The sequence below is a fragment of the Setaria italica genome, chromosome V (assembly GCF_000263155.2).
Source record: "Setaria italica strain Yugu1 chromosome V, Setaria_italica_v2.0, whole genome shotgun sequence".
NCBI classification, from domain to species: Eukaryota; Viridiplantae; Streptophyta; class Magnoliopsida; order Poales; family Poaceae; genus Setaria; species Setaria italica.
In genome coordinates this window covers 42,777,887-42,790,005 of record NC_028454.1, presented here as the reverse complement: position 1 = coordinate 42,790,005, position 12,119 = coordinate 42,777,887, and the positions used below count along the sequence as shown (strand labels likewise).

Sequence of the window (12,119 nt, the reverse complement as noted above, 5' to 3'; positions counted from 1 at the left end):
CCCCCCCCCCCCCCCCCCCCCCCGGAAGTTAAGTTCTGAAGTTCATTTTACTTTTATACTTCACTATGTCCTTTTGTGAATATAAGTTTCTACAATATGTAATCTATGCTTATGGTCATCTATGCTAATGTTTATTTTTTTATTAAGTCAGTACATATAGTAATTTGATTATTCAATTCATCGCTTTGTGTCGTTAGAGATTTTTTTATAAAAAAATTATGTAACCATTTCAGGAAAAGTTGAGCAGCATAAGCATAACAGAAGTGAGTGATGTCACTAGTCCCAAGTTAGGACTACCAAATGGTTCGTCGCAGTGTGAGACTTGTGGATCACAAAGTGAACGTGACTGTGATGGTGAGTAATATTAAGCATGCTTACCTCAAAAAGTAATATTAAGCATGCAGTATCGAAGCATGCGGTTTGTGTGCATTTCAGTTCAAAGGGATCAACTTGTCAAAATTTTAGGGCATTTTGGTGTGACTAAGCTGGCGGCAACGGTGCACAACCCATACTTTATCGATGAAGTTGTTCACTTTCTAAATCAAATATGTCCTGGCTGTCTCAATCTAAGGGAAAACATAGATTTGAAGGTTTGTACCTTCCTGAGTTAGCTATTTTCATCCTCATTAAGCACTGCATGTTTTATATCTTTGCCAAAGTTCATCGATACCATAGATTAGTGCCAAATCACTTTCAGATCATCAAGGCCTTTGTCAAGATCTCTCTTGTTGATCTGATGAACTAAGGTGGGGCCAGAAATTCCTACACTTAGAATAAATAAAAGACTGTAAAGCGAATATCAGTAGTACTTATCATTACTAATGCATCTAGCCATCTACAATGAACTTGTGATTATGCTATTCATTGATGAGTTTGTTTGCTGTGTATTACCTCTCATATAACCCTCTATTTCTTATTTATTTCAGTAGGTGTTGATACATATGGAAACAGTAGAATGCTTTTCAAGAATATTATGTATATCAATTTGATGCTTATTACCTAATAGGATTCTTATGTCTTGTGTTAAGTCATCTTGCCTGAAAATAAATATCATTTATTGTCTGCATCGGGTTTCATGCCAGAGCATTTCTTTCACATTTGATAACACTGTGAATTGTACCAATAGTTAATCACACGATTGAATCAACTCTAGGCGAAACAGTAGAAATAGCATTCTTAGGCATGGTGGATTTATATAATTGCTTCATTCTACTAATAGACTTATTTGATGTTATTCATCTGCTTACAAGTGATTTCACCCAAGATGTTGTATCTAGTTTGTAACATATGGAAGCACATGGTCAAGAGTCTAAAAGTAACGTCCTGGCTTAGTTTACTTATGGGTGGTAATGGTTTCTTTATTAGTCCCACACGACTGCTCATCATGTTTAGGCAGGATATGTTTGCGCTAAATGGGATTCAGAAATAGGCTATCTTTGTATGTGTCATAATAGGGTACCTTTATTTCTTCATTGTTAATGTTTTCCCTTGTGTGACCCTGCTTCCGGTATTCGAAGGGTTGCTCCTTTCAGGGAAAGTAGGGGCAAACAAGTGTTTATTATGGTATTATGCCTACTGCATTTTCCTACCGTGGTTTTATCTATTCCTAAAATTAGTAGAGGCTCTCTTGTTATGACACTAATGTTTCTTTCTCTTACACATCACTCTTCGCTTTTTTGAAGACATTGGAGAGAGAAACGGTTCGAGCAACATGCAAATATTGCTCGGTAAGTGCATATTTAGTTATATTGGTGCATATTTCTTCCACATTGTATTAAACCTTGTGTTTTTTCTGGACAGAAGGATGGTTCTAAACTTTACCCTAGTGTAATCTTTAAGACGCTGTCAAGTCCAAGAGTATTATTATCCAAGAGTAAACTTCACAGAAGCCCAAGCGTGATGGAAAGGATTTCAATTGTTGCAGAAGCTATTGATAGAGGGTCTAATAAATCCAAGGGTAAAGGTTCGCTTGAAGGCCTCCCCCAGGATTATTGGGATTTTGTACCTTCTGAGAATCAGCAATTACAGTCCACTATGACCAAGATAATATTATCACCCTACCAAGTAATGTATTTTTTTCCGCCGTTCACTTTTGGTAAAGGCTGTTTTATGTTGGCTTCCACATTAGATTTACTAGTCCACCAGCCCCCCGCCCCCCCGCCTGACAAAAGATTATGTATTGTCTGATTATATTTGTTAACTTGGCTCATATTTTAGTATCAGAGACCGCAGATTTAAAATGTATCGTGTAGGACACATAAAAGGGGACATGGGGTTACTTGTATTTTCAGAAGTATTTAATGTCGAATTATTATTTTGATTATTCATAACATACAGAAAATATAACTGAGATGATCAAACAAGGGCAATCTGCTGCTCATATTCACACACACATATATATCTTGTTTCGAAAAAGTAAGATTGTCCCTGATCTCATTTGACATATTTACAGGTCTTTCACATGTTGAAGAAAAGTGACCCTGAACTTATCAAACAATTTGTTTCAAGGCGAGAGCTATTGTTTCTATCATGTTTACCAGTGACTCCTAATTGCCATCGTGTTGTAGAGATTGGATATGGGCTTTCAGATGGGCGGTTAACTTTTGTAAGTAGTATGCCTTTTTTTTGTGAAATTTGTTATCTATTCATCATCTTTCAAGCCATTCATGATACCCTTCTTCTCTTTTAGTTCGAATGCTAACTCTCTGTATAATTTAGTGTAAATCTTTCATTGAGTCTCTGGAAAGTCATTTATTTAAGAGCAAGTCCAGTTAATGCCTTTGGAGCAGTTCTTCACTTGATTTGCCATCAATTAACCAATTCACAACATGCCATCCAGATTTCAAATTTCTTCACTCCATGCCATTGTGGGATTGCATGGAGTGAAAACATTTGAAATCAGGATTTCAAGTTCTTTTTCCCTCTCACTCCATTAGTCAAGAAATGGTGGTTAGGACGGTCACCAAGAAAGGAGCCATCTCATGTGCGCTGGGGCCAGGGATCTCAGGAACTTGGTCGTGGGGTTACTCTATTTCTCCCTCCCCGGTTAGCATAGTGTTAGCGGTCATCTCTTTACTGTCTTTGTCTCAACTGTTCTATTTGTCTAGTGTGTGGTGCGTGCGCATTGTGTTTGGGTGTTTATCTTTGTTACCTTTTTTATTCCTTTAATCAAATGGCATGTATCTCTCTTGCGTGTTTGAGAAAAAAAATGGTGAAGAACTCTGAAATTTGGATGGCTTGCAGTGAAATCGAACTATTTGACGGCAAATCATAGAACCAATTCTCTTATGTGTCCCTGATCAACTTGGGTGCTTGGACTGTCTGAAGCATCATGACTCATGTATCTTTTGAGTGAGTGTTTCTGGAGGTCGAGAAGGTTGTATGTGCAGTTTTAGTAGATGTTGATCTGTAGACTGTGGGCTTGAGAAAAAAAAGTTTCCTACAATGACATGCAAGTTTCCTGAGTGTTTGAGAAAAAAATAAGTGGCCAAAACTTAGGAGTACTTATGCGACATGGTGTGAAACGAAATATTCATTGTGTTGCCAAATACACAAGCTCCTTTTTCCTCATTCCAAATGGAGCTAGCACTTTCTTTGTTTTCCTTGTACTCCCTCCATTTATAAATATATGAACTAATTAGCTTGTCCTAAACAATATATATTTTAAAACGGAGGGATTGGGTTTGTCCAAGTGTCCATGTTATAAAAGTCTGATGCACTATGCTACAGTACACACTTGAACCACATTGGCTTCTCAATTGTAAACGTACAATTTCGTTCATTGCATGTTTGAAGTAGGATGACAGAACAAAGGCTTACAAGAGGATGGTTGATGTCAGTAAGAGAATTGATGACTACCGCCAACATCCGCAGTTCAGTGTTCTTGCAAGTTCACTTGTCTCAAGCCGAGTTTCAGAATGCCTGAAGTCATCCAAGGCAAGAAATCTAACGTCGCCTTTTTTTTTATTGCAATGTCTATATAGCATGATATATGTCAATCTGATCTGAACATGCTCAATACTTGTCCAATGATCATCCGAGGAATATCTGTGTCTGTCAAGTTATCTGATACATGCTCATAAGTTTCCACGCATCAGTCGTCACGTATTCCCACACAAATTCTATTCGATTGCACTGAAGGAACTTAAACCTTCAATTTGTTGAAATTTGTTGTTATCTTCATAGCCTTAGCTACCTAATATCTTATGAAGTTACTCCCTCTGTTCCAAAATGTAGGTCGTTTTGGCTTTTCTTGATACATAGATATTGCTATGCACATAAATGTAGGGTTATGTCTAGATACATTATACATAGCAAAATCTATGTATCTAGAAAAGCTAAAACGACCTACATTTTGAAACAGAGGGAGTACTTTGGAACGAGGGAAAAAAAGGAAAAAAAACTTTGTTAAATGCCTAGTAACAATAAGTTCTAAGACTTCATCACAATATGGTACTAGCAAATGCCTTTAACTGTATTCATTGACATTTTTGTTTCTTTCAGTTATACTCTAAAAAGACAGATGTGGAGACATCCACAGATACATATGGAATGAAATGGCTAAAGGATGCTGTTCTGAGCAAAAGATCAGATAATGCTTTTCGGAGTATTATGGTTGGGGACCCAAAAATTAGGTTATGGGAAATTGGCATTCCTGAAAATTTAGCTTCAAACTTGGTTGTTTCTGAGCACGTTAGTTCTTATAATTTAGAAAATATAAATTTGAAGTGCAACCTGCACCTTCTAGCCAAGGAAGAACTACTTATTCGGCGAAATGGGAAGCTAATGTTTATTCGGAAGGCAAACCAGCTAGAAGTTGGTGACATTGCCTACAGACCATTGCAGGATGGTGATCTTATTCTCATCAACAGGCCTCCTTCAGTCCATCAACACTCACTAATTGCATTATCTACAAAAATTCTACCAATTCAGTCTGTCGTATCAATCAATCCACTATGCTGCATGCCTTTTTTGGGAGACTTTGATGGGGATTGTTTGCATGGATATATCCCACAATCTATTCGATCAAGAATTGAGCTTGGAGAGCTGGTAAGCTTACACCAGCAGCTGTTGAATATGCAAGATGGTCGAAGTTTGGTGTCACTAACACATGACTCTCTAGCTGCTGCACATTTGTTAACAAGTACAGATGTTTTTCTGAAGGAATCTGAATTACAGCAGCTTCAAATGCTCTGCCTTTCCGTATCAACAACACCAGTACCAGCAATAATTAAGTCTATGAACTTTGAAGGTTCTCTGTGGACTGGTAAACAATTTTTCAGCATGCTTCTTCCATCAGGCATGAATTTCAGTTGTGATAGCAAGTTGCACATCATAGACAGTGAAGTTCTTACCTGCTCTTCGGGGTCTTCTTGGTTACAAAATAGCACAACCGGTCTCTTTTCTATCATGTTCAAACAGTATGGTCGCAAGGCACTTGACTTCCTTTCTTCTGCCCAAGAAGTACTATGTGAGTTCTTAACCATGAGGGGTTTAAGTGTCTCTCTTTCAGATCTCTATATGTTCTCCGATCATTACTCGAGGAGAAAACTGACTCAGGGAGTCAAACTGGCTTTGGATGAAGCTGAAGAAGCTTTCCGAATCAAGCAGATATTGCTAGATCCAATTAACATACCAGTTCTAAAGTGTCATGATGAAACTGAAGATGTAACTTACAGACAATCTGATTATATTCAGAGCAATCTATCAGTTGTCAGATCTTCAATCATGTCATTTAAAGATGTCTTCAATGATCTCCTAAAAATGGTGCAACATCATGTTAGCAATGATAACTCAATGATGGTGATGATTAATGCAGGAAGCAAGGGTAGCATGTTGAAATATGTGCAGCAAACTGCATGTGTTGGTCTTCAACTTCCAGCAAGCAAATTTCCCTTCAGAATTCCTTCCCAACTCTCATGTGTTAGCTGGAATAGGCAGAAATCATTAAATTGTGAAGCTGAGAGTACCAGTGAGCATGTGGAAGGTCAAAACCTTTATGCTGTAATCAGGAATTCCTTCATTGAGGGTTTAAATCCATTGGAGTGTCTTCTGCATGCTATATCTGGCAGGGCAAACTTCTTCAGTGAGCATGCTGATGTGCCTGGGACACTAACGAGAAAATTAATGTATCACTTGAGAGATCTACACGTTGCTTATGATGGAACCGTTAGAAGTTCTTACGGGCAGCACATAATGCAATTCTCTTATGATACTGCTGATGATATGTGCTGTAATCATGATCTGGTAGGTGAACTTGGTGCCCCTGTTGGTTCTTGGGCCGCTTGTTCCATTTCAGAAGCTGCATATGGAGCTTTGGATCACCCTGTTAATGGTTTAGAGGACTCCCCTCTCATGAATCTACAAGTGACATTCTTCTCTCTGTTAATGTCTATACTTATTATGTGGCCACTGCCGTCTGTATGTTTTTTCCCTGACGCTATATGTTTTAATTTCCTGTGCAGGAAGTATTTAAATGTCACAAGGCTACAAATTCTGGGGATCATGTTGGTTTGCTTTTCCTGTCAAAGCATTTGAAGAAGTATAGATACAGTCTGGAATATGCATCCCTAGAAGTTAAAAACCATCTCGAGCGAGTAAACTTCTCTGATTTGGTTGAAACCATCATGATTATGTTAGTTCACTAAAATATCATTTCCCGTCATTTTACCTTTTAACATTGTGCGCTTGATTAATATTTGTTGCATTTTTTATTAGATATGATGGATGTGACAAAACAAGAAAAGGAGGACCTTGGACCACCCATTTTCATATAAGCAAGGTCCTCTTCTTTTTTTGAGTAAATGGACAATACCTTTTGTTTTCTTTTCTTTATGTGCATCAAATTGGTGTATAACTATCTGTTTCGTTGTGTATATATTTACAGGAAATGATGAAGAAAAAAAGGTTAGGATTGGGATTTGTTGTAGAAGAGCTTACAAAAGAATACGACGCCACCAGAAACCAGCTAAACAATGCAATCCCATCAGTTCATATTTCAAAGAGGTAAGTACCAAAGCTATTTGTGTTTTGATGAGTGTCTATATCTCTTTACTTGCTTCTTTCTGTAGTGTTGTTTTGTTGCTTTTCATTGCACAGTGCACAGGTAGATAATTTGGCATCCATTTTTGTTGCCAATTTTTATGGGTATATATGTCAGATTTGTTGATGTGTATCAAGAAGAGGGAAATGTTCTGCATTTGCATACTGCGCATTACAAAGTGAATGTATCTAAGGAGCATTAGTTTATAGCATATAAGTCATTTCTTCATATGGATCAGAAGATTGGAAGGTTTTTGATTGGTGTAGGTTAATGAGATCTCAGATTTCAGTCAATATATCCATCTGAACCTAGCTTGTTGAGTTACTGGAATTCAATATGGTTCTCGTTAGATATAAATATTTTATGTTTTGTTGAGAATTTGTTCCGTAAAACGTCTTACATTAAAATAATTAGACTTGCTGAATTATTACAATAAAATTGGTAATATGTTTAAATTTTGATTTGGCAGTAGATGTCGTATGGGGCACCACAGAGACTTGTTATAATCATACAAGCATCATTATACATATTCTTCTTCTCTCTTTGCATTTCGTACGCTATATCTTTTGACATAAACATTTCTCTGCAGAAAATGTTCAGTAGGTGACCAGTGTGTTCAAAATTCAGCTTGCTGTATCACATTGGTAGCACAAGCTGAATCCAATTCCATGTCTCAGTTGGACACTATCAAGAAAAGAGTGATTCCAAGCATACTGGACACACTGCTGAAAGGTTGTTATGGTTTTATGCATTTTACAAAATATATCCCATATATTATTGCGAGTTTCCTGTAGAACTTAGAAATCATGGTCTTAGCTAAGGATTCCTTTCTAAGCTGCAGTGCGGAGAGGTAAAATATTTCCAGGTGCACCTTGTATTGCTGCGTGTGTCTTCTGACATTTTGTGAAACCATAGTTTGCTTCACGTGGCTTTTTATTATTCTAATACCACATGATTTTGCAGCAACAAATTGTATTATCTTAAGCAGGCATTAACCATAAATTTAGCTATGATGCGAGTCCATAATGCAATTGTGAACATAAGTTTGGCTGATTCAAGATCTGTAGATATATAGAGATCTTAGGAACATATCAAGTGTAAACAACCCATTTGCTACCATAATGCTAATCCCACTAGATTTGAGCATGAAAGTAATCAACAAATCCTCAAAAAAAAATAGTCAGTTCTAGATGTGCACAGTGCTCTGTAGGTCCAAGATGCAGTTTCAGCTTGGGAAATAAAGTATTACTTTTTTTGATATGGAAAGACTTTTAAGCAAAGGTTACTATCAATTGGTAACTCCTACTTTTGTTCCAGTTGAGTCCATGATTGAAATTTTGTTGGTGGATGATTACATTTCAGATATATTTGCAAATCTTTTAGGAACTGCTAATGTTGACTTGATGTCCGAATGGAGAAATTTGGTAGGTTATATAATCTAATGGGTTGTTTGCACTAGATTGTAGCTATGTTCCCAAGTTCCTTTTGAGTGTATACAAATGAAGTTACAGATAATGCCCGTGCCAAAGGTTCAAAATCTGACCTTGTTATCACCCATGATAAAGTTAAACAAGCCACAACAATAAACCAACTGACTTGGCAAGGAACTGAATGTATTAAACACCTGACATGCACCAAGTTATACCGATTCTATGGATGGTTCTGAGAAGCCTTGGCTTCCTTCAAAAGATTATTCTTTTTTAGTATAGTGTGGCAGATCATCAGGTGATGTTTTACAAACTTGGGGAAAAAGGAATCTTCCTCAGATGCTCATTTTGATGATCTGGGAGGAGTTGCTCTGGACTGAAGCTGTCACCAACCAGATCATGCTATTGTATTAAAGTTTTCCCCAGAAAACAACACTTTTGAAGATTCAATTCGTTGTTCTTGTTGTTATGTCTATTATTCAGATAATACTTGATGTTTGACTGCTCAGCTTTTTTTTCTGTGCAGGTTTTTTGGAATTTAAGGATGTTGAGATCCAGTGTCGACATGATGGTGAACTTCTTGTGAAAGTTGGTATGTCTGAGCATTGCAAGGCTGGGAGGTTCTGGGCTACTCTGCAAAATGCTTGCATTCCAGTAATGGAGTTAATTGACTGGGAGCAGAGTCAACCAAAGAATGTATATGATATTTTCTGTTCATATGGAATAGACTCAGCATGGAAATGCTTTGTTGAAGTATGTGCCCCAATATTTGTTGCCATTGGTTTTTTTCGTTTTCACTTGTTCCTGATTGGCTGCTATCATTTCATCTGTAGAGTTTGATTTTACTTCTATTTGCAGTCTTTAAAATCAGTAACTTCTGATATTGGAAGGAATGTTCGTCGGGAGCACTTACTAATTGTTGCAGATAGCCTGTCTGTAACTGGGCAGTTCCAGGCGTTAAGCAGTCAAGGTTTAAACCAGCAGCGCTCTCGGTTATCAATCTCATCCCCATTTTCTGAAGCATGTTTTTCTGTAAGTACCTTGTGATTTTTGTACTAATTTTTTTTAAATGAATTACTTTTTTAAGTGCTCCAAGTCTATCGTATTTTTATCGTGCTTTCTGCAGAGGCCTGCACGAAGTTTTATAAATGCTGCAAAGCATTGTTCAGTGGACAATCTGTGTGGAAGTCTAGATGCAATTGCTTGGGGCAAAGAGCCTTTCAATGGGACGTCAGGGCCTTTTGAAATTATGCATGCGGGAAAGGTGTGTATTCAAAACGCGCTACCAGAGTAACAGATGCACAATATTAGTATTCTTCAATGCAGTTTTATGACGGGCTTGATGCACATCCAGCCACGACACTAGTATTTACCATACTACTTTATATTTGTGGAGTTTAGTTTTCACAGAAGCAGGGGTAGGTTGTTTAATAATTTTTCCTCTCAATTTCGTGCATACTATTGTTTACTGGCCTCCATGCTTGATAATTGTTTATGGATAAATGTTCGACAAAGAGCGTTTGTTTCTATTTTTTACAGTATCAATATTAGCTCTTCGTGATGTTTGGATTAATTAAGCTGAGCTCTTGACTGGTGTAGTTCTCCTACTTGAATTTAACCAGAAATTAGGTTGCTGCATTTGATTATGTAATTGATGGAGAAAATAAACCACCATCTTAAATGTACTTGTAGGATGTCCAGATATTCAATTTGATTCTGACAGTTACCTTATTTTGCAGCCACATGAACCAGAACAAAATGAGAGCATCTATGATTTCTTACGCAGCCCTGAAGTTCGGAATTTTGAAAAGGATCATATGGATACCTGCAGACAAAGTACTGAAAATGCTTTGAGATGTAGGTTAGCATGCAAGTCTAAAGACAGTGCGACCGTCCAAGGTGGCGCCATGACTATCGACCAGGGCTTTCTTCATGCTAAAGTTGGTATATGGGATAACATTATTGATATGCGCACTTCCTTGCAGAACATGCTAAGAGAGTAAGACAATGTCCCCCTCCACGGAGCTAGTTTTACTGGTTTTATTTCTGTATATGACTTATGCATAATGTTTTTTCTTTTTGAATTTATATCTTGATTATCATTTATTCAATTTCTTCTTTAACTTGCATGAAGGTACCCATTAAATGGATTTGTGAAGGAGACAGATAAATCACAATTAGTCGAGGCCCTGAAATTTCATCCCAATGGAGCTCAAAAAATCGGTGTTGGAGTAAGAGAAATCAAGGTGATAAACTGATAACTATATAAATGATACCTGTTCTTTTCTGAATAGCTTCGTCATTTTACTCATCTTAACTCTGATAATTGTGAACTCATGAACTGCATTAGAAGGAATCCCCTCTTGGTTTCTTTAAAGTTATAATTCTGTTATGCTGTTGTGTATATATGTTGTCATGTGGCCAAGTTTACTGTTAATATCATTGGTTTTTGCAAACATCACTGATGAGCTGTCCAATTAACTGGAAAAGGGTCATGTGCATTGAATTTGATCTTTATACACTATCATTGTCAGCCTTATAAGGACTGTAAGCTTCTCAAGTTGATCAAATAATAATCCTTTCCCACGTAGACCAGATGGCCCATGGTAGAATTTGCATGCTAGCACTAAAGGTGGATTACACCTGATATATCCCTGTTTAATACTATTGCATGCTGTAAACATGATGTGAAAAGTATTATGCAGGCATTGAGGCTGATATTTGCTCTGGTATTTTTCTGATGTTGTGACCATTCCTTTTAACATCTGTCATCCTTGCAGATCGGATTGAATCCTAGTCACCCAGGTACAAGATGCTTCATTTTACTGCGGAAAGATGGTACAACTGAAGACTTTTCTTATAACAAGTGTGTTCAGGGTGCTGCAAACTCTATCTCACCTCAACTCGGAAGTTATTTTGAGAAGAAACTACATCGTAGAGCATAAGTTGTCACACTAGTTGGCACTTGGTAGTGCTCCTGGCATTTATCTTGTCCTGATCAGGCTATATGACGAACTTCTGATGAAGAATGAATCAGATGAAGGATGGTAACAAAGAATGAATCAGCTTAGATCTTGTGCCTCTTCCTGGCATGTATTCAAAGGATGGAAGCTCAGAAGGTCTTCAGGATTGGGATGAATGTCAACTCAACTCAACTCAATGGACAATGGGACTAAGGAAGGCAGGCCTGAAAAGTCTTGACTTCCATGCCTCCATTTCCGTAGTCTGTATTATACTACTTGTACGTGTTGTGAGCATATTATGTCTCTAGAATGTGGTGAAAGTCATTTATTTTGTTTCCGAGAACTGTTGGTGGCACGACATGCAATAGGCGCTGCCATCATCATCCTTACCATTTGCACCCCCAGGCATGCTACTGTAATAATCACGAATGCTTAATGTTGCTTCAATTAAGGTTTCTGGCAAACCTAACCTGGATTGGTGACGCGCGCATGCGCTGTTGCACAACTTGCTGATTTGCGGTATATGACTAATGCATTTGTTGGTTCAGTTCACTGAAGTGTCATCCGGTTATGGTAGTCCGGTTCTCCGTGATTCAGTTAAATGCTGGCTAAGAGGGAAAATAGTCACCGGAACGCTGTCTGAGAAACATTGAGCTGTAGCTCAGAACTTTTGACAAAACAAATAAG

The 12,119-nt window shown here is 37.6% G+C and overlaps 1 protein-coding gene across 6 annotated transcripts in view; it reads left to right on the top strand.

Moving 5' to 3' along the window:
- The window catches only part of LOC101778151 (DNA-directed RNA polymerase IV subunit 1), a 17,775-nt gene extending 5,796 nt beyond the window's left edge, over nucleotides 1-11,979 (top strand). For 2 of the 6 annotated variants that reach the window (XM_004970700.2, XM_022827040.1), the window contains exons 3-19: nucleotides 234-354; nucleotides 466-590; nucleotides 1,683-1,727; nucleotides 1,801-2,064; nucleotides 2,453-2,605; nucleotides 3,799-3,936; nucleotides 4,504-6,366; nucleotides 6,465-6,634; nucleotides 6,718-6,781; nucleotides 6,887-7,005; nucleotides 7,632-7,774; nucleotides 8,996-9,222; nucleotides 9,328-9,501; nucleotides 9,596-9,733; nucleotides 10,209-10,468; nucleotides 10,604-10,715; nucleotides 11,250-11,979. In XM_004970700.2, the coding sequence (XP_004970757.1) occupies nucleotides 234-354; nucleotides 466-590; nucleotides 1,683-1,727; nucleotides 1,801-2,064; nucleotides 2,453-2,605; nucleotides 3,799-3,936; nucleotides 4,504-6,366; nucleotides 6,465-6,634; nucleotides 6,718-6,781; nucleotides 6,887-7,005; nucleotides 7,632-7,774; nucleotides 8,996-9,222; nucleotides 9,328-9,501; nucleotides 9,596-9,733; nucleotides 10,209-10,468; nucleotides 10,604-10,715; nucleotides 11,250-11,414 (4,281 nt within the window). In that variant the 3' untranslated portion in view covers nucleotides 11,415-11,979. Of the gene's footprint in view, nucleotides 1-233; nucleotides 355-465; nucleotides 591-1,682; nucleotides 1,728-1,800; nucleotides 2,065-2,452; nucleotides 2,606-3,795; nucleotides 3,937-4,503; nucleotides 6,367-6,464; nucleotides 6,635-6,717; nucleotides 6,782-6,886; nucleotides 7,006-7,631; nucleotides 7,775-8,995; nucleotides 9,223-9,327; nucleotides 9,502-9,595; nucleotides 9,734-10,208; nucleotides 10,469-10,603; nucleotides 10,716-11,249 lie in introns of those variants that run through there. The other 4 variants (XM_022827041.1, XM_022827042.1, XM_012846322.2 and 1 more) reach the window with 4 other exon arrangements.
- Nucleotides 11,980-12,119: the final 140 nt, after the last annotated feature.